This window comes from Ictalurus furcatus, chromosome 2 (assembly GCF_023375685.1).
Source record: "Ictalurus furcatus strain D&B chromosome 2, Billie_1.0, whole genome shotgun sequence".
Classification (NCBI taxonomy): Eukaryota; Metazoa; Chordata; class Actinopteri; order Siluriformes; family Ictaluridae; genus Ictalurus; species Ictalurus furcatus.
Window position 1 is genome coordinate 34,801,749 of NC_071256.1, and position 27,884 is coordinate 34,829,632.

General features: G+C 39.0%; 3 protein-coding genes and 4 non-coding genes across 7 annotated transcripts; 2 read left to right on the forward strand and 5 right to left on the reverse strand.

Moving 5' to 3' along the window:
• Positions 1-376: 376 nt before the first annotated feature.
• rps11 (ribosomal protein S11) lies at positions 377-2,928 on the reverse strand. The gene is made up of 5 exons (XM_053616325.1): positions 2,851-2,928; positions 1,732-1,866; positions 1,432-1,507; positions 1,013-1,142; positions 377-575 (listed from the first exon to the last, which is right to left on the reverse strand). Exons 1-5 carry the CDS (start codon positions 2,863-2,865, stop codon positions 452-454), a joined length of 480 nt encoding a protein of 159 aa, XP_053472300.1. The 5' UTR covers positions 2,866-2,928; the 3' UTR covers positions 377-451.
• Positions 846-928, reverse strand: LOC128604544 (small nucleolar RNA SNORD35). Its single transcript, XR_008385198.1, has one exon. It is a non-coding gene; the product is annotated as a small nucleolar RNA SNORD35 (small nucleolar RNA).
• On the reverse strand, positions 1,279-1,363 carry LOC128604555 (small nucleolar RNA SNORD35). The gene has a single exon (XR_008385199.1). It is a non-coding gene; the product is annotated as a small nucleolar RNA SNORD35 (small nucleolar RNA).
• Positions 1,614-1,698, reverse strand: LOC128604526 (small nucleolar RNA SNORD35). Its single transcript, XR_008385194.1, has one exon. It is a non-coding gene; the product is annotated as a small nucleolar RNA SNORD35 (small nucleolar RNA).
• Positions 1,950-2,035, reverse strand: LOC128604528 (small nucleolar RNA SNORD35). Its single transcript, XR_008385196.1, has one exon. It is a non-coding gene; the product is annotated as a small nucleolar RNA SNORD35 (small nucleolar RNA).
• A 2,859-nt stretch (positions 2,929-5,787) lies between the features above and the next one.
• LOC128602505 (apoptosis regulator BAX-like) lies at positions 5,788-12,319 on the forward strand. The gene is made up of 6 exons (XM_053616369.1): positions 5,788-5,845; positions 6,738-6,786; positions 6,905-7,063; positions 8,680-8,815; positions 9,376-9,480; positions 10,716-12,319. The coding sequence occupies exons 1-6, from the start codon at positions 5,812-5,814 to the stop codon at positions 10,812-10,814; spliced, it is 582 nt and encodes a 193-aa protein (XP_053472344.1). The 5' UTR covers positions 5,788-5,811; the 3' UTR covers positions 10,815-12,319.
• A 7,884-nt stretch (positions 12,320-20,203) lies between these two features.
• Positions 20,204-27,842, forward strand: LOC128602514 (apoptosis regulator BAX-like). Its single transcript, XM_053616381.1, has 6 exons — positions 20,204-20,276; positions 22,520-22,562; positions 22,681-22,839; positions 25,261-25,396; positions 25,964-26,068; positions 26,670-27,842. Exons 1-6 carry the CDS (start codon positions 20,243-20,245, stop codon positions 26,766-26,768), a joined length of 576 nt encoding a protein of 191 aa, XP_053472356.1. The 5' UTR covers positions 20,204-20,242; the 3' UTR covers positions 26,769-27,842.
• The last annotated feature ends 42 nt before the right edge of the window (positions 27,843-27,884 follow it).

Genomic DNA, 27,884 nt, shown 5'->3' on the forward strand with positions numbered 1-27,884 from the left:
CACGGTTTATTCGTGTTATCTAAAGCATTTAAAGTCTCTTAATGTACAGCAATACCCATAGTTTATTCCATAGATATTAAAGCATAAATTTGAGTACTTATTGATCAGGTAACTTTTGGGAATTAACTGTATATTACAGCGTTATTGCTTTACTCACTGTTGCCATGTATGGCAAGTAAGTAGAAAACTTCATATCACTAACATATGGTCACAAGATAATTTTTTTTTATATTTGATGAAAGAAGTTTCATACAACAGTTTTGAGCGATGTCTATGTTTGTATTCACCAGGGAAGTCCTGATTGGCAGCGCACGGTCAGAAAGGCCATGCAAGCAATTCCAGCAAACTGAAGTTAAAAACCACCCTCACACAGATCTAAAGAACAGATTTAATTTCACTTCCAAATGTCATGGCAATACAGCGGAACCCAGAAAATGTTCAGTGAACGGTTTTAAAACTTCTGGAATTGTTTCTTGGCGCCTGCTGCTTTGGTGACCTTCAGCACGTTGAACCTCACAGTCTTGCTGAGGGGTCTGCACTCTCCGACAGTGACGATGTCACCCACAGTCACATCCCTGCAGAAAATGGACAAAAAACACAACACAGAAGGATCTTAATTCCCCAATGAGAGAAATGATGCTTTGACCCACTCATGACAAATCCACACCACAAGAAAACACACTTTTCACTTGGGCTGAATCATGGCGACGAAGAAAACCAGCATCAATAAACAGTACAACTGAAAAACTAGTTCAGCACTGTATATTCTTAATCATAGATGCATACATGTATACATAGCAGCTTAAATTGTTACAAAACATGACTAAGACAGTCCATATTCATGAAGAGCTGCATCAGTAATGCCATTAGGCAATGTCGTCAGAGTCAAAGACTTGGAAGACCATCGTGAGAAAAAACATCATATGCAGCTTAAACAATCTATCAGCAGCAACAGCTTACAGAGTGTACTTTGAAATTTTACAGCTGATTGGATCAAGCAACTAAAATTCACCTGAAACAGGGAGAGAGGTGGACAGACATGTTCTTGTGCCTCTTCTCAAAACGGTTGTACTTGCGGATGTAGTGCAGGTAATCGCGTCTGATCACGATGGTCCTCTGCATCTTCATCTTGGTCACCACACCTGCAGCATTCACGCCAAAGTTTAAGATCAACTGCACTTACAAATAAACTTGCCACTAGTAAATTTAGCAGGTATGAGATTAATGCTTAAAAATGTTAATTTCAATAGTGGAAAAAAAGAAAGAAATTTGTGGATGCTGGAAGCTTCAGTATTGCCATAAGGCGAAGTCGTCAGAGCCCAAAGGACTTGGAAGACCATCGTGAGAAAAGACATCATTTGCAACCCAGTAAATGCCACAAAACACACACTCAAACGATCGAATGGGAAGAATTAAGCCAAGGAAACCTACCAGACAGAATACGACCTCTGATGGACACATTGCCAGTAAAGGGGCATTTCTTATCAATGTAAGTGCCTTCAATTGCCTGGGGGGGAGTACAGAAAAAAAACACTAAGTCTTCATGTAAAACAAACAATGCAGGTTGTGTAGACTTGCAAGAAAAGAAAAAAAAAATCCCACAACCATGTAGAAAAACTGCATCAGCATAGCCATAAGGCATTATCCTCAAAACCACAAAGGCTCAGAAGACCATCGTGAGAAAAGACATCACTTGCAGCTAGCCAAATGCGATGGCAAATTTGAGCTCACCTCTCTGGGGGTTTTGAAGCCTAAGCCAACATTTCGGTGGTAACGTGGGAGCTTCTCTTTCGCACCCACTTCACCGACCAACACTCGCTTTTTGTTCTGGAAGATGGTGGGCTGCTTCTGATAAGACCTCTCATTCTGCCAACAGAAAAGGAGGAAGAAAAAACAACAATGTTTTACTCGATGCACATCAAGTACGTGTCTCGGGAAGGTTAGTAGTAAGGACTGCATCAGTGTAGCCATATAGGCAATGTCGTCAAAGCCTCAACGGCTTGGAAGACCATCGTGAGAAAAGACATCATCTGCAGTAGGAGGAGATCAGATTAACCTACACAGGACCATATGATTCTTTCCCCATATGATTACTGAATTGTACAAATCTAATCAAGTCATTTGATGCAAATTAGTTTCAAATACACATTAACTTTAAAAATGCCTCAGTGTACATAACAGGGCAAGGTTATTTCTTGACCTTTTTTTTTTTAAGTGTACATGTATAGGAAAAAGCAATGTCTCATATATATATATATATATAAAAAAAAATAAACAATACAGGATTAAGGTTTTACCTTTCTGCAGTTAAACTGGTTGGCTTGACAAGCAAATCAGGCTCCCAAACCTGGTCCAGGAGACCCCCTATCCTGTATATTTTAGTATTTTCAGGAGTGAATGTGAAAACACATGTTCATCTCCATGTTTGGAAACCAATCAATTTAAGATATTATTCATAGCCATGTGCTGGAGCTGCGCTTTAGGCAGCACGGATTGTGTGCAGGCCTTACAGATACCTAGCACTCTCAAAAAGAAATATACATCCAGAAAACGCTTAATAAACCATTCAAAGTGAAGTTGTTGTTTCTTTTTTTCTTTAAACAAAGAGACTATCTCTCTTGCTGTACAAGAAGAGCACACGCTTTATTACCCCGCGCGGCCCTCGCGACTGTTTCCGCTCACCACCAAGTCCAAAAATATGACAAAATAATCAACAAACACTCGATAAACGACTGAATTTACATAAATATCGATTTCCTGCACTCATATATATCACAAATTGCGATAACCAGCTAAAACGTATTGCAAAATAACCGCTTTATGACTACCACGCCGCTTGGCTGAACATACCTGAGTGTCCGCCATCTTTGCCAGCCGAGTCGTAAAGAGAACTACACATGCGCGAGACGGGCGGAAGAGCCGCACAACCGGATATGACGCATCCTAAAGCCAGCCCTTTCAGCGCATATATCTACATTGTAATAATCCTTAACCTTCACTGTAAATTAAAATAAAATTAAAAAATGAAGAAAGAAAATGCTTTAAACGCATTAACCTTATAAATATTATACTTTTTGTCCCAATTTACATAATACATATGCGAAAGGTTTTAGAAAAGAAGATGAATGGAATGCAACATGTTTTACATGTTAAATAGTCCACGTTATTACAGCCTAGTTCTCTTGTTCAAAGTAGTTATAGTGTTCAGAAACATTTTTGATCATTCATGTTTTATACCTGTCCGTTATATAGCTTTATAAAAGTTATTTTAAAAATCATAAGTTATGAAAAGTCAGTAAAAAGTATAAAAGCAAAAAAAAATCTATCTATCTATCTATCTATCTATCTATCTATCTATCAAAAACAGATTATAGATGAGGTGTATATATATAATTAGATAGATTTTATATAGAATAGATAATCATTATACCTGGTCTCCTCCAATATGGGGGAATGGGGGCGTGTCACATGATAGGGGAGACTTGGGGGGCTTTAGTTACAAAAGGTTGAGAACCTCTGACCTATAAGGTCTATAATACGTATATTAATAAAGCAAATTAGGTACTTAAATGACTAGATGTAATTTATATAAACAAACAAATTAATAAATACATTTTGTATTAATTGGAAAACATTTATACACACGACAGTCTCTTACGCAAAATGGTGCAAAAAAACAGGATATTGTTTGCACTTAGCACTGGGAGTAACGGAAAAGGGAAGCCACTAGAGGGCGCTGCATCTTAAATTTGGTTGAAAATCTAAAGTTTTTGTTACGCATGCAAATTAAGATCAAATTTGATAAAAACATTTGGGGTTTTAAATCGCCTCTGTTCACTGGGCTGCTGTTTAGACCTGATCTGAATCGTTACTGGGGAAACAAAAACCACCTACTACACACGTGAGTACATAGGAATCGTATTGATTATAGTTATATTATTATTAATGATCTTGCTCTAGGCTTAGTGGTTAGCACGTTCGCCTCACACCTCCAGGGTCCGGGGTTCGATTCCCGCCGGGGCCATGTGTGTGCGGAGTTTGCATGTTCTCCCCGTGCTGCGGGGGTTTCCTCCGGGTACTCTGGTTTCTTCCCCCAGTCCAAAGACATGCATGGTAGGCTGATCGGCGTGTCTAAAGTGTCTGTAGTGAATGAATGGGTGTATGAGTGTGTATGTGATTGTGCCCTGCAATGGACTGGCACCCTGTCCAGGGTGTACCCCGCCTTGTGCCCGATGCTCCCTGGGATTGGTTCCAGGTTCCCCCGCGACCCTGAAGAAGGAGTAAGCGGTAGAAGATGGATGGATGGATGGATGGCTCTTGCTCTAAATATATTACTACTTATTATGTAGTTCATAGTCTGCCATTTAAGACACAACTTCTCTTCCTCTACATTTCCGTTGTTGAACAAATTTATCATCTGGGTTGTTTAGCTTCCTCGTCTGCTTCTACTGTATTTCGTCCTGTGAATCATTGACCCTGTATATGTTATAGAAGTATATCTTATTACTAGATAAGCATTCAATTTGAGACACAGATCACAGTAAATGCTATTTTTGTGTAATTTTCTTGGGATTTTAATCCAGATTAGCAAAACGAATATTATATTTCACTACCATGGAAGCGATATTGATGGTAATAACAAGACGTTTACATTGAATGTACTTTGCAAATACATTATCCGTACATGTAAATGAACAAAGAAACTTCTGGATGCATGGAATTAAAATAGATCTTAATTTTTTTAAAACACGTTACCGACTGAGAAACAACAAAGTTATTGCGATATACAACATCTTGAATATACACTATATGGCCAAAAGTTTGTGGAGACTTTACCATAACACTCATATGTGCTTGTTGAACATCCCATTTCAGATTTAGTCCCTCGATGCTGTTATAATAACCTCCACTCAACTTCTGGGAAGGCTTTCCACTAAATTTTGGAGTTTGGCTGTGGGGACACAAGAGCATTCATGAGGTCAGGTGAAGAGTTCTAGTGAAAAGAAATCTTAATGCTACAAAGAAATCTTAATGCACACACAAAGACATTCTGTGTATTTGTGTGCCTCTAACTTCATGGCAACATTTTGGGGAAGAACCACATACGGATGTGATGGACAGGTGTCTACATACGTTTGGACATATAGTGCATCTCTATGGTGTTGTTGCTGTTGTTGTGTTTAATATACGTTTTATTTGCCCTCCCTGCTGGAAAAAAAACCCCAATAGAAACATCACATAAATTCTAATGGTTTACACTACAAATTCCATTACAAACCATCAGCCGTTAACCATTACAACCATTACCAAATGGTTTCCATTACGTACTAGTTCATATTAAGGACATAGGTCATTAATGGTATCCACTAGACATAACATCCATGCTGAAAAAACAAACATAAAAACAATACAAAAAATCACAGACATTCTAATGGTTTCCACTATATAAAAAAATACCATTACAAATCATCAGCTTAGCATTAAAACCATTACCATTACCATTATTGGTCCTTAATGGTATCCACTAGACATAACATGCCACCAGTAGAAGGGAACAAATTACCAGTAGAGACCCACAAGGACCATTTTTTTTTTAACATAGAATCATATATTTATTATTTTCCGCATATCTCTAATGCTGTAATAGTAACATAGCACTCTATTTAATAATTAAATTAAATCATAACAATTTAATAAATAAAAACAATACAGATGTAGATGAGCGTGCACTTCCGGGTACGCCCTTCTTCCTGCCCCTAACGTTTGCGTCACTCAAGGCGGAAGTCCAGTGTAATCATTTTTCACACGAACATGGCAGCGGCGCTATCAGGAGAAGGCGATGCGGGTAAGACTAATTTAACCAGTATTGTTCAACGCAGTATTCAACATGTCTAACAAAACACTAGTGTATTTGAATCGTTTAAATATGTATATATATATATATATATATATATATATATATATATATATATATATATATATATATATATATTTATATTGGCAAAAAAATAAAATAAAATAAAAGGGATACGGAAGCTTTGTGAACCTCATGTCGGCTAGCAGGCTAGTTAGCATAGCTAAGCTAACGGGAGACAGAAACATGCCCGTACATATTCTCAGCTCGCTGTCAGTGTCAACAAAGACTCGCTCATGTTTAATAAACAGGTAACATCTTAGCCTCCTGGAAATAAAGTGCTTTATCAGTTAGATCATGAGCTGATCATGATGATGATGATGTTGTTTTTCTTGATAGAGGGATGACATCATCATTATCATCTCTGTGTTGATTGTTTAGCTCCACTGGTTAGTCAGTGTTTACTTGAATTAGTGCTGCTCATGTAGGAAGTGTAGTCATTTACAAATAATAATAATAATGTCCTGTCTCCTCTTTAGAACAAAAAGTAAAATCCTTAATATTACACTTATAGTTCATATATAGGTCATGTGACCATAATAGGTCATGTGACCATAATAGGTCATGTGACCATAATAGGTCATGTGATCATAATAGGCCATGTGATCATAATAGGCCATGTGATCACGTTGTGCAATTGTGATTTAATTTACTTTGCTGAGTCATTGGTTGTCGTTGGAGAGAAACGAACAGGCCAGCAGCCTCGTCTTCAATCTGTGGTTCTTCTTTCACACTCACGTACAGAACTCGGTCTGGTTTCTCGTATGAGATTAAACCGAGTTCTTACAGACGATGGCCTGAGCTGTGACATTTTGTCTTTCAGGCACCAGCAATGACCAAATATTAGAAGTAGGAGCTGTGCTGCTGAAGGAGTGAGGCTCCATCCTGTCTTCCTTTATTTTATTATATTATATTATATTATATTATATTATATTATATTTTGCCTCATTCCTCTATCGAGCCTGACCCTTCTTTCTCTATGATGCACAGTTTCATTTATGAGCGAGTTCGTCGTCATGGGGACAGCGGCACCGTTGTATCACGGCACGAACTGGGCGGGAGCGAGCTCTGCGACCCCACCCATAAAAAACTCGCTCAGTACTTACAGCAGATTGGAGACGAGCTGGACAACAACGTAGACCTACAGAGGTGAGATTACAATTTTGTGTCGAAATAAAGAAAATTCACCCGGCGGTGAAGTCAGTTCACTGGACATAAAGTAAACAAACCTTGGTCTGAGCTAACAGAAACCAAATAATGAAAGTGTTTTGCATTTCTGCATTGATAAATACATCATTCAATAATAAGTTTCCTGTCGTGTTAGTAATAAAAGTGTGATGTCTGCCTGCTTCTTATGTTATATACTTTTATTATTATGTGTTCAGTTCAACCTGTACGTGTGTGTATGTGTGTGTGTGTGTGTGTGTGTGTATACAGTGGGGGAAATAAGTATTGAACGCGGCAACATTTTTTTCAGTAAATATTTTTCCAAAGAGCCTGTTCACATACAGTTTTCACCAGACAAACTCAAGAAATCCGCAAATATAAAGAATTCACAACGTCAAAGTCCATAAATTAAGTTATGTGTAATAAAGTGGAATGACACGGGGAAAAAATTATTGAACACGCTAACTGAAATGTATTTAATACTTAGTGGAGAAGGCCGCAAAAAGAAATTAATGGGCCGCAGTATTCAGGTGTGATTTTGGTCCATTCTTCTAAACATATTGTACTGCACATCACCCTCAAAACACTACACCAGCAGTGAAGTTTGGAGGTGGAAGCATCATGGTGTGGGGCTGTTTTTCATCGCATGGTACTGGCAGACTTCATATAATTGAAGGAACGATGAAGGGAGCCCTTTACTGGGAGATTCTTGAGAAGAATCTGCTGCCGTCCACCAGGATGATGAAGATGAGACGTGGGTGGATCTTCCAGCAGGACAACGATCCAAAGCATACAGCAAAGGAAACTCTCAATTGGTTTCAGAGAAAAAAAATCAAGGTGTTAGAATGTCCCAGTCAATCACCTGACTCGAATCCAACTGAACAAGATTTAAAGACCATTTCTTCTCCAAACATGGTGTGTAGTATGACAGCCAAGAAGTTTAATCTTGCTCTCGTCTGACCAAACTACACGCTCCCTGTATTTCATAGGCTTGTGCAAATGAGTTGTAGCAAACTTTAAACGAGCTTCGACATGCCTTTTCTTTAGTAATGCAGTCCTGTGCGGTGAGTGTGAGCAGTGGAGTGCGTTGACTATTGTTTTCTCTGTAACGATGGTACCTGCTGCCTCCAAGTGTTTCTGGAGCTCTTTCCAAGTGGTCCTTGGCTCTTGGGCTACTCTTCTGACTATTCTTTTGACTCCCTGGTCAGAAATCTTGCGAGGAGCTCCTGTGCATGGCCGGTTGATGATGGAGTGATGTTGCTTCCACTTGTGGATAATGGCTCCAGTGGTGCTTACTGGAAGATTCAGAAGTCTTGAAATACGTCTGTATCCGATTCCATCAATATGTTTCACAACAATAAGGTTGTGAAGGTCTTGGGAGAGCTCTTTGTTCCTGCCATTTATTTTAAAATATACTATTTATATATATTTTTTTCTGTTTATTTTTCTTATTTACACGTGTGTGTGTGTGTGTGTGCGTGCGTGCCTGCCAGAGTCGGATGGAACAAGGAGGAAAATCCCACTTTTGTACCATATTTTCACTGTTTCTCTCTCTCTCTCTCTCTCTCTCTCTCTCTCTCTCTCTCTCTCCATGACAGAATGTTAGCCGACTCAGCTCTCCAGCCAACTAAAGAAGTGTTTGTGAAGGTGGCGCGCGAGATTTTCTCGGATGGGAAGTTTAACTGGGGCAGAGTGGTGGCGCTTTTCTACTTTGCTTGTCGACTTGTGATCAAGGCAAGGACACTAATTAACTCGGCCTTAACGAAAGCCTTCCTTCCGTCTCCAAGACAGGATTCTTTATCCTTTTCATGCCCAGTTACTCTCAGTGCGCAGTAGTGCTTGAAAGTTTGTGAACCCTGTAGAACATGTCTGCATAAATACGACCTAAAACCTCATCATATTTTCACAAAGTAGACCAAGAGAACCCAGTTAAACAAACGAGACAAAAATATTATACTTGGCCGTTTATTTATTGAGAAAAATGATCCAATATCCATCCCATATCTGTGAGAGACAAAAGTATGTGAACCTTTGCTTTCAGTATCTGGCGTGACCAGTACTGTTAGGACTTTTGACGATGTTTCATGTCATATTTATGCAGATATATAGCAACTTGTACAAACTATATACAAACTTTAAAGCACCAGTCTAACTTGAAACCGAGGGAAGTCTCGTTTCTTTTGTAAAGCTGTATTTTTCCCCCATCCCTGTATCTGTCTCTATTAGCTATCTTTACATTTGCATGAATCCTCATTGCATTTTTCGACCTGTCTCTCGTTCACATACAATTTCAGGCTCTCCTGACGAAAATTCCAGACATCATCAGAACCATCATTGACTGGACTCTGGACTACCTGCGGGAACATGTGATTAATTGGATTAGGGAACAGGGAGGCTGGGTAAGTATCTCGCTGCTTATTTTTTGATTGGGACATGCAAGACAACTTTTCATATTCACTTAATCTCATATATTATGGGCGTTTAACTATACTGGATACTAATATCCCACCTAGATTATTATTTAAACAAGTAAGTAAGTACACTTTTTTTTCAATGATTTATTCTTTATTGGGTTTTCTTATTTTTACAAACAGACAAGAATGTAGAACAAACATATGCTCAATCACTTAGCACAAAAACCATAAGCAAAGAGACACAAAACAAAATGAGAACGAATCAATGCAAATAAAAATAGTACATACAAAAAGTTCACACTCATCCATTATTTTTATTTTTCCCACATTTTAGAATAATAATAAAGTCGTCAAATCTCTGGAATAACACAAGTGGAACTATGGGAATTATGTTGTGGTAAAAAATCTAAAATAAATCTAAATAATTGAGTATTTTAGCATCTTCAGAGTAGACGTCCTTTTTGAGCAGAATTTCCAGAAATGTATTCTTGGTGTTTTCTCGAGCGATTTCTTGAGGAATTTCCCTGAGATGATTTTTAAACAGTATTAAAGGAGTTCACACCGACGCTGGACTCTTATCGGCTGCTTTTCGGGATATTTCTCTCCGCGTCGTCCTTTTAAAAAATATTTTTTGTTAATTAAAATGTTATTTTTCTAATGAAAGAAACGAATATGTCAGCACGATTATATTTTTGTCTACGACACCGATTTCAAACATTTAATCACACACCTTCAGATCAAAAGGTCTTTAAGAACATGAGAAACATTTCAGTCGAGTGTCCACAAACTTTTGACCGGTAGTTAAAAACTTGACACCTTTGGAAAAAAAAAAATTTAATAAAATAAAACATGGGGGGGGGGGGGGGGGATGGGGGTATATCTGTCAGGTTCCATACGAAACCAGGACATTGTTACTGTGACCATTGGTACAATATTGTTCCTACCTCGCCACAAAAGTACCGCAAAACTTACTGCAAACTGCAGAAAATCAAGAAATTTCCTCCACTTAGAGCAGTAGACATCTCTCCTCGCGTGTAAACTAAAGGAAGGTCTCTTGTAGGCTGCCACACGCCATAAACCAGGAGTGGAGACCAACAAAGATCAAGTATAATATTGTTTTTATCTCTCTGTCTCTCTCTCTCTGTCTGTCTGTGTCTCTCTCTCTCTCTCTCTCTCTCTCTCTCTCTCTCTCTCTCTCTCTGTCTCTCTCTCTCCCTCAGGAGGGGATCCAGACCTACTTTGGCACACCAACCTGGAAGACTGTCGGCGTCTTTCTGGCTGGAGTTCTCACCACTGTCCTGGTCATGCGCAAGATGTGAAGAGAAAAAAAGAGAGGAAAAAAACCTGAGAGAGCAAGGCAAGAAAAGAGAGAGGACTGAAAGAGGGAGCGAGAGAGCTGACTGAAAGGGAACAGAGAGATTGCGAGACAGAGAAAGGCAATAAGAGGCAGATCCATTGCTATGTGAACGGAGAGAGAGATTCGACTGAGATCGGATAATAGAGAGAGCCAAGCATGATGTTTAATCGCTCCACTTCGTGACTCTTGAGCCTATTTCCTTTCTCGTCAATATATATATATACACACACACACACACACACACACACACATGCACTGAAAAAAGGAAATAAACAGAGAAAGACGTGTGAAAGGATGTGTGAGAGGAGGTGGTGTTGGGCCTTACTTTTAAGTTATTTATTTTTTGTCATCGGGCAAATTCAACAGTAATTGCCTTTGTCTTTATACATGGACAAGATTAGATGTTTAGATTAGACTTTTGAAGGATTTGACAGACTCTTCCTGTACTAGGAAATGATCTGCATGTCTACTTGAATCGTTCTCCTCTTGCAGTGAACACATAGAGAGAATTGCACATACTTACTACTTTCAAAGGGTTTATAAAGGCTTTATAAGCATGCCATCGATATTTTACCTCATTAATGTCTGCTTTTTTTAAATGTTATCTAAAGTTGTAGCCGTTAGCAGTAGGTTCAGGAGGTACTCTGCTCTGTCTCCCTCTGTTCTTTCTCTCTTTCCTTCCTTTCATCTCAACACCCAGATTGTCCTACTAGTGAGTGAGCGTGTGTGTGTGTGTGTGCGTGTGTGTGCGTGTGCGTGCATGTGTGTGTGGGGACACGGTTGTGATTTTGGTGCTGAAGTCATATGCAGAGGCACAATGGGGGGTTCGCAGCTTTGACTGAGAATAAGAGTTCATGTTTCTGACAATCTGATAATGCAGGGAGTTTATTTGAGTCCTGATCGGGTTCTTTACCAGTTTCTCACAGATATGAGCCAGTTACTGTGTAGTGTGCTCGGACACGGAATAGGACCCAAAAAAATGCTCGAACTAACAGTCATCCAGGACTTTATATGTATAAATATATATTTATACATACATATATATGTAGCAAGGTGGAAAATAGTGTTATTATTTAAATTGATACATTCACAGAATAAGTTATTAAATAGATTTAAAGGGTTAAAGATATTCTTAGTCTTAGTACTGTACTTTATTTCCTTGATTTAGTCAAAACACAAATCACATGCAATCACACTTTTATACACCTCATTTTGTGGTATTTGGATACAATCTGTTTTTTTTTTTTTAAAAAAAACAAATGTTTTTCTTCTTACGTTGACAGTGCCTTGGCCTTTTTTTATTATAAATCCACTTTGATACGATCACCACTTCCTCTGTCTTTTCTTAATGTTTGTATGATTGTATGAATTTTGCTGGAGCTGTTTTCTCTGTGATCCCTTTACCTTTTTATTTTATTTTTTTGTAAGTTGTAACGAGTAATAATAAAATGTTTTTACGACTTTCAATTCTAAACGGATGGAGAACGAGTTTGTTATGGGGCCTAAACGCGACTGATCAGGATTAGTTTATTTTATTTTATTTTATTTTATTTATTTCTTTTTTAAAGCATCACAATGTTCAAATCACCTTCACTAAACTGATTCCAGCTTCGGATATTGCGCTGATTTTTGTTACGCTGAATTCTCTGATCTGAAGACGTGGATTAATGGTCTACGACGGTAGTTTCAATTCAGATCACAGATTTATATTAATGTACTCCTTCTAATACATGATTGTTTCAGCAGTGGGGGTGAATACTTCCGCAATCACTGTAACCTTTTATGTTTTTCATTCGTAGATAATATTATACTGATCATACTAATATTCTCTGCACTTTCATTTATCCACAGCTTGGTTTAGATTCATGACATACGTTCCCGTCAGGTCCATTTCAGTCCAGATTCGAACACTACCAATGTGTAGAAGTTCAGGAGAGGTGAATACTTCTGCAAAGCACTGCATACTCAACACCTTACCCCATGTTTGATTAACTACATACCGAACAACCATTATAGAATTTCCTAATAAATCAGTGTATTGAGATCAGTCACGGGTTTTGGGGTGGCAGATCGACGCTTGACTTTGTTTCCAGTAAAGAATCATAACGTATGAATATACTGTATATGTATAAAAGAATATGTGGTGTGTGTATATATATATATGTATATATATACATTTAGTCAGGCTTGATTTGAGTCAGCACCCAGGCGTAGTTTCCCAGATTTGGTGCATGTGGCTTTCTGCTACTCAGCCTACATGGTGCACATGATGATTAAATACGTCGTCATCGTGGCAGTACAGGAATTTTGACCAGCATTACGAGCTGTAGATATGAATTTTGTGCAAAAATAAACAAGATATTCTGCAAATGCAAAAACCTTGACCTGAATAAAATTTAGGCTGTGCCACCAGATCCAAAGCCTGTGACATCATAACAACATGAGTGCCATGTCATTTCTGCTTATATTAAATAAAATCATACAGCAACTAAAAAAACCAGACAGACAGTGACATCTACTTTAATGAATCAAAAAGCTCAATAAGTATATTTTTAAAAAATAGTAACCGGTCGTTGAGTATATCGGTGTTTTAGGGAGGTACAAGTCTGTGAAAAGAATTTAATTGACAGTTTAATCTAATCTACAGTTTCCTGTCATTGACAAGGAAGCTGAAATGGAGGTGACGCACGTTTAATCAAAAATCTGTAATTCTGTAGTAATTCTTCTGTCTGTTTCTCGCTCTGTCTCTCTCTCTCTGTTTCTCTATCTGTCTCTCTCTCTCTGTCTCTCTCTCTCTCTCTCTCTGTTTCTCTATCTGTCTCTCTCTATCTGTCTCTCTGTTTCTCTCTCTCTCTGTTTCTCTGTCTGTCTGTCTCTCTGTCTCTCTCTCTGTTTCTCTATCTGTCTCTCTCTATCTGTCTCTCTGTCTCTCTCTCTCTGTTTCTCTATCTGTCTCTCTCTATCTGTCTCTCTGTCTCTCTCTCTCTGTTTCTCTATCTGTCTCTCTCTATCTGTCTCTCTGTCTCTCTCTCTCTGTTTCTCTATGTCTCTCTCTCTATCTGTCTCTCTGTTTCTCTCTCTCTCTGTTTCTCTATCTGTCTCTCTCTATCTGTCTCTCTCTCTCTTTCTCTCTCTGTCTTTCTCGGTCTCTCTCTCTCTCTCTGTTTCTCTTTCTCTCTCTGTTTCTCTATCTGTCTCTCTCTATCTATCTGTCCCTCTCTCTGTTTCTCTCTGTCTTTGCCTGTCTCTCTCTTGTTTCTCTCTCTCTCTCTCTCTCTCTCTCTCTCGCTTGTTCCCTTTTCTATCTTTTCTTCTTCAGAAATACGATTTCCTTTTTATTCTTTGTTTTCTGAGATACTCTAAATTTACTCTTGTTTGTGTATGTGTGTGTGTGTGTGTGTGTGTGTGTGTGTGTGTGATTTTTCCCGCTGACCTGGGCGTCTGCTTCCGTGGTTGGGAGCATGGCTGCCTCAGGTACGGGGAAGTATGATTCCCTCACACGGTGGCATGCTGTAAAAGTAGCCACTACCACCAGTGTTGAGGAGGTTAGTCTGGCCGTGGGGGAGAGTGTTGGACACGACAAGATTCTGTCTGCGGCCCGTATGAATAGTGCCGTCGTGTTGTTTTTGAAAACGGTGGACTTGGCCAACGAAATGGTAGACAATGGAGTTGTGCTTGATGGTGTGTTTACCTCAGTGCTTCCTTTGTCAACCCCATCAAAAAAAGTCATCATTGTGATAATGTTCCGCCTTTTATTAAGGATGAGATTCTGTCCCAAACTTTAACTCGCTATGGAAAACTGGTCTCGCAGATCAAGAAGATAGCGATAACAAGTAAATCCCCTCTTGTAAAACATATCGTGTCTTTCAGACGTTTTGTGTACATGGTCATGAAGGATAATAATGATCTGACACTAAATGTAAAGGTGGACGATTTTAATTATGTCATTTATGCTACAACTACAACGATGAAGTGTTTTGGGTGTGGTTTAACTGGTCATCTGGTGTAGGCCTGTCCGGAAAAACGTGGCAATCCCGCAAATAGTAATGATGCTAACGAGGCCGCTGGTAACGAGGTTACTGCTGGAGAGGGTGTTGGGGTGGATGGGGCCCAGACACCGAGAGCGGAAGCAGCAGTACCTTCTCAGGTGGAGACACCTGAAGCTGGCCCCTCTCACCAGGGTGTCTGTGCTAAACCAGGTGAAGAAGAGAAAGCTGAGGTTGAGCCAGATTTATGTGATAAAGATACACGAGACAGTAATGTGTCACTGGATAGTGTTGATCAGTCTCTAGCTGATGAAGTTGGGGATGAAAGCTCTCACATGGAAACGGAAGAGAATGTGTTCAAGGTACCCCAGAGAAAGAGACGGCGAAACCATCCTCATACACAAGCAAAGAGGAAAGATGTTGCAGATGAGTTAAATTCCGTGGAGGTAGAAAGTGAGAGCGAATCATCTGACTGCAGTATCACATGTAGTTTAAATCAAAGTGGCTTTTCGGGCCGTGAATATAGCGTAGATGACATCAAAGCTTTTCTGGAAAAAACTAAGCATGCTAGGAATGTGAGGATTGACGAGTTTTTTCCGGATGTAGAACAGTTCGATGCCGACATATACGGCATCGAACTAGGCAGCCATAATCAAAGGCGGCCCTCGTAAGAGCCTGATATATATCTATGAGCAATGCCCTACTTGCGCCCCAGTCTCGCCCTGACAGACATCTCAGAACATTACTAATCTTTTTACGTTTGTTTTTAATTTTATCAGTATGCAGACCCCAGGTCAGCTTCTCATCAAAAAAACATTCCTAAAAATCTCACAGCCTTGACCTGTTCAAGATCTAGCCCATATCATTTAAGTGGTACTGTTTTATGACGTTTAGAGAAACATATACCTTGTGTTTTTGAAATTGATAGTTTAAATCCCCATTCATTTGCCCACTGTTCTACTTTCCCTATTGCATGTTGCATTTTCTTTCTTAAATATTCTATATTCCGACCCCTAAGCCAGAGTGCCCCATCATCCGCATAAAGTGACTTTCCTATATTTTCTCCAACATGATCAAATATGTCATTAATCATAATATTAAACAGTACTGGGCTACATACACTTCCTTGTGGGGTGCCATTTTCCACTGCATACCTATTTGAGTACTCTGCACCTACTCTAATTTCTATTGCTCATTTGTTCAGGAAGTCTAATACCCAATTATACATCTTACCATTTATTCCTAATTTGTCAAGTTTAATTAGAAGTCCATCCTTCCGAAGCATATCATACGCTTTTTAACATCAAAAAATACAGCAATTACACTTTCTTTGTTAGTCTGAGCTTTCCTAATTTCTGACTCAAGGCATTATATAGAATCCATTGTCCCCCTCCCTTCATGAAATCCTGACTGATACGGTGAAAGAAGCCCTTTACTTTCTATATAGTGATCTAGTCTATCTGTTACTATCCTCTCCATAGTTTTGCCTAGCTGTGACGTTAATGCTATGGGTCTATAGCTTGCTGGATCTGACGGGTCTTTTCCAGGTTTGAGTATTGGAACTATAACTGCCTGTTTCCATGTTCCATTTTATAAATAAAAAAATAAATAAAAATAAAAAAACGCCTAGCGACTATTTGGACAAACCGTAGCAACTTTCCAAATAATGGCAGTACTGTCCTGCAAGCGCGAGGTCTTGCTTTCCCTCTGCACTCTCACCTCTCTCTGCGTCTGCTCTGTTCAGTGAGGGGCTGAGAGCAGATTTAAGAACGTCATGGATAACGAGACGCGCCCTTCGTCCCAATTTACATCATTCATAGACGAATGGAATGCAACATGTTTTCCATGTAAAATAGCACACGTTATTACAGCCTAGTTCTCTTGTTCAAAGTAGTTATAGTGTTCAGAAACAGTTTTGATCATTCATGTTCCATACCTGTCCGTTATATAGCTTTATAAAAGTTATTTTAAAAATCATAAAAGTGATGAAAAGTAATTTAAAAAGTATAAAAGCAAAAAAACCTATCTATCTATCTATCTATCTATCAAAAACAGATTATAGATGATAGATAGATAGATAGATAGATATATTTTATATAGAATAGATAATCATTATACCTGGTCTCCTCCAATATGGGGGGAATGGGGGCGTGTCACATGATAGGGGAGACTTGGGGAGGGCTTTAGTTACAAAAGGTTGAGAACCTCTGACCTACAAGGTCTATAATACGTATATTAATAAAGCAAATTAGGTACTTAAATGGCTAAATGTAATTTATATAAACAAACAAATTAATAAATACATTTTGTATTAAGTGAAAAACATTTATACACACGACAGTCAAAATAGTGCAAAAAACAAAAAACACTGGCTTCATTCGAAACCGCATACTTACCTACTACACGGTATGCGAAAAGCAGTACGCCAGAGGGGTAGTATGTTCAAATTCTCAGTAGGCGAGCAATACCCGGATGGCGAACTGCTTCCGGCGAGATTTTGCAGTATGCAACCAATGGACACTACACGGGTCAAACAATCCCACAATGCAGCAGGACTGGCGTGGAAGAGCTCAGAAAAAAAAACACGGAAGACAGCGTCGGCTCTTTTTAAGTACTAAACCTTGGTTAAACACAACTTGCCGTGCAATACATACTGCATCAAATTCACTAGTACTGTTAAAGTACGCAATTTCGGACGCAGCCACTGAGTGAGCGACAATTATGATATGTTTTTTTTTTTGTTCACCACGGTTGTAAAAAAATGATTATTTGAGTTATTATATCTTTCCTGGCATCTCGAACCAATCTGGCCAATTTCCTCTGACTTCTTTGATCAACAACGCATTTCCACGGACAGAACTGCCACTCACTCGATGTTTTTTGTTTTTCAGACCATGTGGTGGCTCAGTGGTTAAAGGCTCTGGGTTACTTATCAGAAGGTCAGGAGTTCAAGCCCCAGCACCGCCAAGCTACCACTGTTGGGCCCTTGGACAAGGCCCTTAACCCTCAACTGCTCAGATGTATAACTGAGATAAATGTCAGTCGCTCTGAATAAGGGCATCTGCCAAATTCTGCAAAAGTAAATATATATAAAATATATATATATTCTGTGGAATCTCTAGAGATTTGTGTGTGTGTGAAATTCCCAGGAGATCAGCTGTTTATGAAATACTCAAACCAGCACCAACAACCATGCCACAATCAAAGTTACAAAGAACACAATCCTTCCCCATTCTGATGTTTGATGTGAACATTAGCTGAACCTCTGTCTGCATTGCACTGCTACCACATGATTGACTGAGCAGTGTACCGTAAAGAAAGTGGATGGTGAGCGTATATATCTTATAAAAGCAAAATGAAATGATGGGGGGGAAATATATATATAAAAAAGAACGGCGATCATCTAGTTGCGTCTCCAATGACACAGGACATTATTTGCACTTAGCACTGGGAGTAACGGAAAAGGGAAACCACTAGAGGGCGCTGCATCTTAAATTTGGTTGAAAATCAAAATTTTTGTTACGCATGCTAATTAAGATCAAATTTGATAAAAACATTTGGGGTTTTAAATCGCCTCTGTTCACTGGGATGCTGTTTAGACCTGATCTGAATCGTTACTGGGGAAACAAAAACCACCTACTACACACTTGAGTACATAGGTATAGTGTTGATTATATTTATATTATTATTAATGATCTTGCTCTAAATATATAATCAATCAAATGAGATTTTATTACTACTTATTATGTAGTTCATAGTCTGCCATTTAAGACACAACTTCTCTTCCTCTACATTTCAGTTGAACAAATGTATCATCTGGGTCTTTTTAGCTTCCTCGTCTGCTTCTACTGTATTTCGTCCTGTGAATCGTTGACCCTGTAAATGTTATATAAGTATATCTTATTACTAGATAAGCATTCAATTTGAGACACAGATCACAGTAGATGAGTGTGCTGTGAATCTTTTGGTTGGATATTGAATGCTATTTTTGTGTAATTTTCTTGGGATTTTAATCCAGATTAGCAAAACGAATATTATATTTCACTACCATGGAAGCGATATTGATGTTTATAATAAGACGTTTACATTGAATGTACTTTGCAAATACATTATCCGTACATGTAAATGAGAAAAGAAACTTCTGGATGCATGGAATTAAATATAGATCTTAATTTTTTAAAAACACGTTACCGACTGAGAAACAACAAAGTTATTGCGATATACAACGTCTTGAATATACACTATATGGCCAAAAGTTTGTGGAGACTTGACCATAACACTCATATGTGCTTGTTGAACATCCCATTTCAGATTTAGTCCCTCGATGCTGTTACAATAACCTCCACTCCACTTCTGGGAAGGCTTTCCACTAAATTTTGGAGTTTGGCTGTGGAGACACAAGAGCATTCATGAGGTCAGGTGAAGAGTTCTAGTGAAAAGAAATCTTAATGCTAAAACACACACAAAGACATTCTGTGTATTTGTGTGCCTCTAACTTCATGGCAACATTTTGGGAAAGAACCACATATGGATGTGATGGACAGGTGTCTACATACGTTTGGACATATAGTGCATCTCTATGTTGTTGCTGTTGTTGTGTTTAATATACGTTTTATTTGCCCTCCCTGCTGGAAAAAAAAACCCCAATAGAAACATCACATAAATTCTAATGGTTTACACTACAAATTCCATTACAAACCATCAGCCGTTAACCATTACAACCATTACCAAATGGCTTCCATTTCATACTAGGATGTACTAAGGACATAGGTCACTAATGGTATCCACTAGACATAACATCCCTGCTGAAACAAACCCCAATACAAACCATCACAGAAATTCTAATGGTTTCTACTACAAATACCATTACAAACCATCAGCTGCTAACCATTACAACCATTACCAAATGGTTTCCATTACGTACTAGTTCGTATTAAGGACATAGGTCATTAATGGTATCCACTAGACATAACATCCATGCTGAAAAAACAAACATAAAAACAATACAAAAAATCACAGAAATTCTAATGGTTTACACTATATAAAAAAATACCATTACAAACCATCAGCTTAGCATTAAAACCATTACCATTACCATTATTGGTTCTTAATGGTATCCACTAGACATAACATGCCACCAGTAGAAGGGAACAAATTACCAGTAGAGACCCACAAAGACCATTTTTTTAACATGGAATCATATATTTATTATTTTCCGCTTATCTCTAATGCTGTAATAGTAACATAGCACTCTATTTAATAATTAAATTAAATCATAACAATTTAATAAATAAAAACAATACAGATGTAGATGAGCGTGCACTTCCGGGTACGCCCTTCTTCCTGCCCCTAACGTTTGCGTCACTCAAGGCGGAAGTCCAGTGTAATCATTTTTCACACGAACATGGCAGCGGCGCTATCAGGAGAAGGCGATGCGGGTAAGACTAATTTAACCAGTATTGTTCAACGCAGTATTCAACATGTCTAACAAAACACTAGTGTATTTGAATCGTTTATATATATAGATATATTTATATTGGCAAAAAAATTAAAATAAAATAAAAGGGATACGGAAGCTTTGTGAACCTCATGTCGGCTAGCATTCTAGTTAGCATAGCTAAGCTAACGGGAGACAGAAACATGCCCGTACATATTCTCAGCTCGCTGTCAGTGTCAGTGTGAGTGTCAACAAAGACCGGCGTTCACACTCGCTCATGTTTAATAAACAGGTAACATCTTAACAGCCTCCTGGAAATAAAGTGCTTTATCAGTTAGATCATGAGTTGATCATGATGATGATGATGATGTTTTTCTTGACAGAGGGATGACATCATCATCATCATCTCTGTGTTGATTGTTTAGCTCCACTGGTTAGTCATTGTTTACTTGAATTATTGCTGCTCATGTAGGAAGTGTAGTCACGTACAAATGATAATAATAATAATAATAATAATAATGTTCTGTTTCCTCTTTAGAACAAAAAGTAAAATCCTTAATATTACACTTATAGTTCATATATAGGCCATGTGATCATAATAGGCCATGTGATCATGTTGTAATTTAATTTACTTTGCTGAGTCATTGGTTGTCGTTGGAGAGAAACGAACAGGCCAGCAGCCTCGTCTTCAATCTGTGGTCCTTCTTTCACACTCACGTACAGAACTTCATTCATTCAGTCATCTTAAGTAACCGTTTAAGTATCCTGATCGAGGATGTGGTGGATCTGGAGCCACATCTATTCAGGGAACACCGGGCATGATATAGGGACAGGGGCATACCCTGAATAGGACGCCAGTCCAGCACCATGCGCATGCACACACACACACACACACACACACACACACACACACACAGACGTGGACGTGAGGAGAATGTGTGTAACTCTGCGCAGACAGTAACCCGAGCTCAGGATCATACCACTGGAGCGGTGAGGTGGTGCTGCTTGTTGCCCGACATCAGATTATGGCGGCAGGACGTTAGAGTTAAGAGTGCTTTCAGAAACAGTGTAACAGAGTGAGTACCCCAATGTACACGTTTACCAAATGACTTTGCAGAATCTATGAGGTGCAGTTCGTTGAAAATAATGTGATTTTGGCAGTGTGGAGTGTCATTTAGTCTACTTTATGTTAGGCTGGGTTTTATTCTGCGTGATCACACCTAGAAATCATCTGAACTTGGATTTGTTCTGTCAGTGGGATGTTTACAAATATGAATAATGTGCATAATTGTTTGGAATTTTTATTTTATACACACACACACACACACACACATATATATATATATATATATATATATATATATATATATATATATATATATATATATGTGTGTGTGTGTGTGTATGTATGTATGTATATATATGTATGTATGTATGTGCTCATGCATTAGAAGTTACTTCAGATACAAAACCCCAGTTCACTTCGAATAGGGCTGGGTGATATATATACATGCATGCATACATACATACATGGATGCCGCCGATTTGGTGTAATTAAAACAAATCTTATTTGTAGGCATTGAACAAAGGTGGCGTGAAAGTCAGTTTAATAGTTTGTTTTGTTCATTTTATTTCTGTTTTGCAGTCAGTTTGTGAGCTAGTTTATATATCGTGATGCGCGTTGCGTATCGTAGAAACCACCTCGTGTCGTGACACGATATTTCTGTGACACCGCCCAGCCCTAACTTAGAACACGCTTTACCTAATACGTTAATCGTATAGAGGCTTATAAAAGACGACCGAACAATGGCAGCAGCCAAGCACACACACCCATTAACAGCTGAATCTAAAAATATGTAGGTGGCAACGCAGTCAACAGTGGGAAATGTTATTGTACTGCGGTCAACAGATTATTGTCGGTGAGAGTGCCGTGATCTTGTGCCTCATCCTGTGCCTCATCCTGTCATCGACAGTTCATGGTGTTGAGTGATGACTCGCAGCGCATAACAGCGCGAACTCTTCGGCTTTTGTTGTGTGTCTGAGCGCCGAAGTATAAACTGAAACTTCACGTCGCCGTAGGCCTTTTCATGTTTCCTTCCTGTCGTGTTTGGCGAGAAATGATTATTAACAAATAGGCTGAAATGTAACCATGTCCCTAAATATCAGCTCTGTCTGGTTTCTCGTATGAGATTAAAAGGAGCTCTTACAGACGATGGCCTGAGCTGTGACATTTTTTTCTTTCAGGCCCTGACCAAATATTAGAAGTAGGAGCTGTGCTGCTGAAGGAGTGAGGCTCCATCCTGTCTTCCTTTATTTTATTATATTATATTATATTATATTATATTATATTATATTTTGCCTCATTCCTCTATCGAGCCTGACCCTTCTTTCTCTATGATGCACAGTTTCATTTATGAGCGAGTTCGTCGTCATGGGGACAGCGGCACCGTTGTATCACGGCACGAACTGGGCGGGAGCGAGCTCTGCGACCCCACCCATAAAAAACTCGCTCAGTGCTTACAGCAAATTGGAGACGAGTTGGACAACAACGTAGACCTACAGAGGTGAGATTACAATTTTGTGTCGCAATAAATAAAATTCAGTTCACTGGACATTAAGTAAACAAACCTTGGTCTGAGCTAACAGAAACCAAATAATGAAAGTGTTTTGCATTTCTGCATTGATAAATACATCATTCAATAATAAGTTTCCTGTCGTGTTAGTAATAAAAGTGTGATGTCTGCCTGCTTCTTATGTTATATACTTTTATTATTATGTGTTCAGTTCAACCTGTACGTGTGTGTGTGTGTGTGTGTGTGTGTGTGTGTGTGTATACAGTGGGGGAAATAAGTATTGAACGCGGCAACATTTTTTTCAGTAAATATTTTTCCAAAGAGCCTGTTCACATACAATTTTCACCAGACAAACTCAAGAAATCCGCAAATATAAAGAATTCACAACGTTAAAGTCCATAAATGAAGTTATGTGTAATAAAGTGGAATGACACGGGGAAAAAATTATTGAACACGCTAACTGAAATGTATTTAATACTTAGTGGAGAAGGCTTTGTTTGTAATGACAGCTACAAGTCACTTCCTGTATGAAGAAATTAATGGGCCGCAGTATTCAGGTGTGATTTTGGTCCATTCTTCTAAACATGTTGTCTTTAAATCTTGTTCAGTTGGATTCGAGTCAGGTGATTGACTGGGCCATTCTAACACCTTGATTTTTTTCTCTGAAACCAATTGAGAGTTTCCTTTGCTGTATGCTTTGGATCGTTGTCCTGCTGGAAGATCCACCCACGTCTCATCTTCATCATCCTGGTGGACGGCAGCAGATTCTTCTCAAGAATCTCCCGGTAAAGGGCTCCCTTCATCGTTCCTTCAATTATATGAAGTCTGCCAGTACCATGCGATGAAAAACAGCCCCACACCATGATGCTTCCACCTCCAAACTTCACTGCTGGTGTAGTGTTTTTAGGGTGATGTGCAGTGCCATTTCTTCTCCAAACATGGTGTGTAGTATCACAGACAAGAAGTTTAATTTTGCTCTCGACTGACCAGACTACACGCTCCCAGTATTTCATAGGCTTGTGCAAATGAGTTGTAGCAAACTTTAAACGAGCTTCGACATGCCTTTTCTTTAGTAATGCAGTCCTGTGCGGTGAGTGTGAGCAGTGGAGTGCATTGTCTATTGTTTTCTCTGTAACGATGGTACCTGCTGCCTCCAAGTGTTTCTGGAGCTCTTTCCGAGTGGTCCTTGGCTCTTGGGCTACTCTTCTGACTATTCTTTTGACCCCCTGGTCAGAAATCTTGCGAGGAGCTCCTGTGCGTGGCCGGGTGATGACGGAGTGATGTTGCTTCCACTTGTGGATAATGGCTCCAGTGGTGTTTACTGGAAGATTCAGAAGTCTTGAAATATGTCTGTATCCGATTCCATCAATATGTTTCACAACAATAAAGTTGTGAAGGTCTTGGGAGAGCTCTTTGCTTTTTCCCATTATGAGATCTTTCTTGTGTGACACCTCGGTAATGAAAAGCCTTTTTTATAGACCTGTGGTTTTCAAAGTGGGGGCCACCAGGGGGCGCCCGAGGGGCCTCAACAATTTGGTGTGAAAAAAAATTCTTACTCTCAGACAACCACACACACACACACACACCATCAGTTCCTAATGTAATGTAAAGATGTAAGATGTAATTATTAATAAAAAAAAAGGGGGATATATTCAGAAGTCTGTATTTTTAATGTGTTTTAAAGACATCTTGCAAAAGGGCGGCCTCGGTCAAATGTTAATGCCGTTTGGGGGGCCTTGCCCTGGAAAAGTTTGGGAGCCCCTGTTATAGACCATCAATTTACTGACCCAGCTGATATTAATTTGCACAGATAGGGGGTGTAATTACTTACGGATTTCAGCTGGTTCCTTGCCTTACCTTGGCTTGGAGAACTGCTTTTTCTTAGTGTGTTCAATACTTTTTCTTTTTTTTTTCCCTGTGTCATTCCACTTTATTACACATAACTTTATTAATGGACTTTAATGTTGTGAATTCTTTACATTTGCAGATTTCTTGAGTTAATACTGATGTCTGGTGAAAATTTCATGTGAATAGCCTCATTGGAAATATATTTACTGAAAAAAAATGTCTAATACTTCTAATAATTATTTCCCTCCACTGTGTATGTATGCATGTGTGTGTGTGTATATCTATCTATATCTATATATATATATATATATAGTGATTGCTGATGTCATAGGATTACAGGTGATTATGCAGGATGTTCCTGCCATTTATTTTAAAATATACTATTTATATATTTTTATTCCTTTTTTATTTTTCTTATTTACACGTGTGTGTGTGTGTGCGTGCGTGCCTGCCAGCCTGCCAGAGTCGGATGGAACAAGGAGGAAAATCCCACTTTTGTACCATATTTTCACTGTTTCTCTCTCTCTCTCTCTCTCTCTCTCTCTCTCTCTCTCTCCATGACAGAATGTTAGCCGACTCAGCTCTCCAGCCAACTAAAGAAGTGTTTGTGAAGGTGGCGCGCGAGATTTTCTCGGATGGGAAGTTTAACTGGGGCAGAGTGGTGGCGCTTTTCTACTTTGCTTGTCGACTTGTGATCAAGGCAAGGACACTAATTAACTCGGCCTTAACGAAAGCCTTCCTTCCGTCTCCAAGACAGGATTCTTTATCCTTTTCATGCCCAGTTACTCTCAGTGCGCAGTACTGCTTGAAAGTTTGTGAACCCTGTAGAACTTTCGACATGTCTGCATAAATACGACCTAAAACCTCATCATATTTTCACAAAGTAGACCAAGAGAACCCAGTTAAACAAACGACACAAAAATATTATACTTGGCCGTTTATTTATTGAGAAAAATGATCCAATATCCATCCCATATCTGTGAGAGACAAAAGTATGTGAACCTTTGCTTTCAGTATCTGGCGTGACCAGTACTGTTAGGACTTTTGACGATGTTTCATGTCATATTTATGCAAATATATAGCAACTTGTACAAACTATATACAAACTTTAAAGCACCACTCTAACTTGAAACCGAGGGAAGTCTCGTTTCTTTCGTAAAGCTGTATTTTTCCCCCATCCCTGTATCTGCCTCTATTAGCTATTTTTACATTTGCATGTATCCTCATTGCATTTTTCGACCTGTCTCTCGTTCACATACAATTTCAGGCTCTCCTGACGAAAATTCCAGACATCATCAGAACCATCATCAACTGGACTCTGGACTACCTGCGGGAACATGTGATTAATTGGATTAGGGAACAGGGAGGCTGGGTAAGTGTCCCGCTGCTTATTTTTTGATTGGGACATGCAAGACAACTTTTCATATTCACTTAATCTCATATATTATGGGCGTTTAACTATACTGGATACTAATATCCCACCTAGATTATTATTTAAACAAGTAAGTAAGTACACTTTTTTTTCAATGATTTATTCTTTATTGGGTTTTCTTATTTTTACAAACAGACAAGAAGGTAGAACAAACATATGCTCAATCGCTTAGCACAAAACCCATAAGCAAAGAGACACAAAACAAAATGAGAATGAATCAATGCAAATAAAAATAGTACATACAAAAAGCTATATCTATCAGGTTCCATACGAAACTATGACATTGTTACTGTGACCATTGGTGCAATATTGTTCCTACCTCGCCACAAAAGTACTGCAAACTGCAAAAAATCAAGAAATTTCCTCCACTTAGAGCAATAGACATCTCTCCTCGCGTGTAAACTAAAGGAAGGTCTCTTGTAGGCTGCCACACGCCATAAACCAGGAGTGGAGACCAACAAAGATCAAGTATAATATTGTTTTTATCTCTCTGTCTCTCTCTCTCTCTCTGTCTCTCCCTCCCTCCCGCTCTCTCCCTCAGGAGGGGATCCGGTCCTACTTTGGCACACCGACCTGGCAGACCGTCGGCGTCTTTCTGGCTGGAGTTCTCACCACTGTCTTGGTCATGCGCAAGATGTGAAGAGAAAAAAAGAGAGGAAAAAAACCCGAGAGAGCAAGGCAAGAAAAGAGAGAGGACTGAAAGAGGGAGCGAGAGAGCTGACTGAAAGGGAACAGAGAGATTGCGAGACAGAGAAAGGCAATAAGAGGCAGATCCATTGCTATGTGAACGGAGAGAGAGATTCGACTGAGATCGGATAATAGAGAGAGCCAAGCATGATGTTTAATCGCTCCACTTCGTGACTTTTGAGCCTATTTCCTTTCTCGTCAATATATATATACACACACACATGCACTGAAAAAAGGAAATAAACAGAGAAAGACGTGTGAAAGGATGTGTGAGAGGAGATGGTGTTGGGCCTTACTTTTAAGTTATTTATTTTTTGTCATCGGGCAAATTCAACAGTAATTGCCTTTGTCTTTATACATGGACAAGATTAGATGTTTAGATTAGACTTTTGAAGGATTTGACAGACTCTTCCTGTACTAGGAAATGATCTGCATGTCTACTTGAATCGTTCTCCTCTTGCAGTGAACACATAGAGAGAATTGCACATACTTACTACTTTCAAAGGGTTTATAAAGGCTTTATAAGCATGCCATCGATATTTTACCTCATTAATGTCTGCTTTTTTTAAATGTTATCTAAAGTTGTAGCCGTTAGCAGTAGGTTCAGGAGGTACTCTGCTCTGTCTCCCTCTGTTCTTTCTCTCTTTCCTTCCTTTCATCTCAACACCCAGATTGTCCTACTAGTGAGTGAGCGTGTGTGCGTGTGTGTGCGTGTGTGTGCGTGTGTGTGCGTGTGTGTGCGTGTGTGTGCGTGTGTGTGTGTATGTGTGTGTATGTGTGTGTGGGGACACGGTTGTGATTTTGGTGCTGAAGTCATATGCAGAGGCACAATGGGGGGTTCGCAGCTTTGACTGAGAATAAGAGTTCATGTTTCTGACAATCTGATAATGCAGGGAGTTTATTTGAGTCCTGATCGGGTTCTTTACCAGTTTCTCACAGATATGAGCCAGTTACTGTGTAGTGTGCTCGGACCCGGAATAGGACCCAAAAAAATGCTCGAACTAACAGTCATCCAGGACTTTATATAAATTTATTTATATATATATATATATATATATATATATATATA

Excerpts from the sequence above, each read along its gene's own strand:
- rps11 (XM_053616325.1), bottom strand. Across the intron at positions 1,508-1,731 it reads GCTTCAAAACCCCCAGAGAG|GCAATTGAAGGCACTTACAT; the intron begins GTGAGCTCAAAT and ends ACTCCCCCCCAG. Across the intron at positions 1,143-1,431 it reads CAGAGGTCGTATTCTGTCTG|GTGTGGTGACCAAGATGAAG; the intron begins GTAGGTTTCCTT and ends TGAATGCTGCAG.
- LOC128602505 (XM_053616369.1), top strand. The coding sequence starts at position 5,812 with ATGGCAGCGGCGCTATCAGGAGAAGGCGATGCGG. Across the intron at positions 5,846-6,737 it reads ATCAGGAGAAGGCGATGCGG|GCACCAGCAATGACCAAATA; the intron begins GTAAGACTAATT and ends TTTGTCTTTCAG. Across the intron at positions 9,481-10,715 it reads TTAGGGAACAGGGAGGCTGG|GAGGGGATCCAGACCTACTT; the intron begins GTAAGTATCTCG and ends TCTCTCCCTCAG.
- LOC128602514 (XM_053616381.1), top strand. The coding sequence starts at position 20,243 with ATGGCAGCGGCGCTATCAGGAGAAGGCGATGCGG. Across the intron at positions 22,840-25,260 it reads AACAACGTAGACCTACAGAG|AATGTTAGCCGACTCAGCTC; the intron begins GTGAGATTACAA and ends TCTCCATGACAG. Across the intron at positions 26,069-26,669 it reads TTAGGGAACAGGGAGGCTGG|GAGGGGATCCGGTCCTACTT; the intron begins GTAAGTGTCCCG and ends TCTCTCCCTCAG.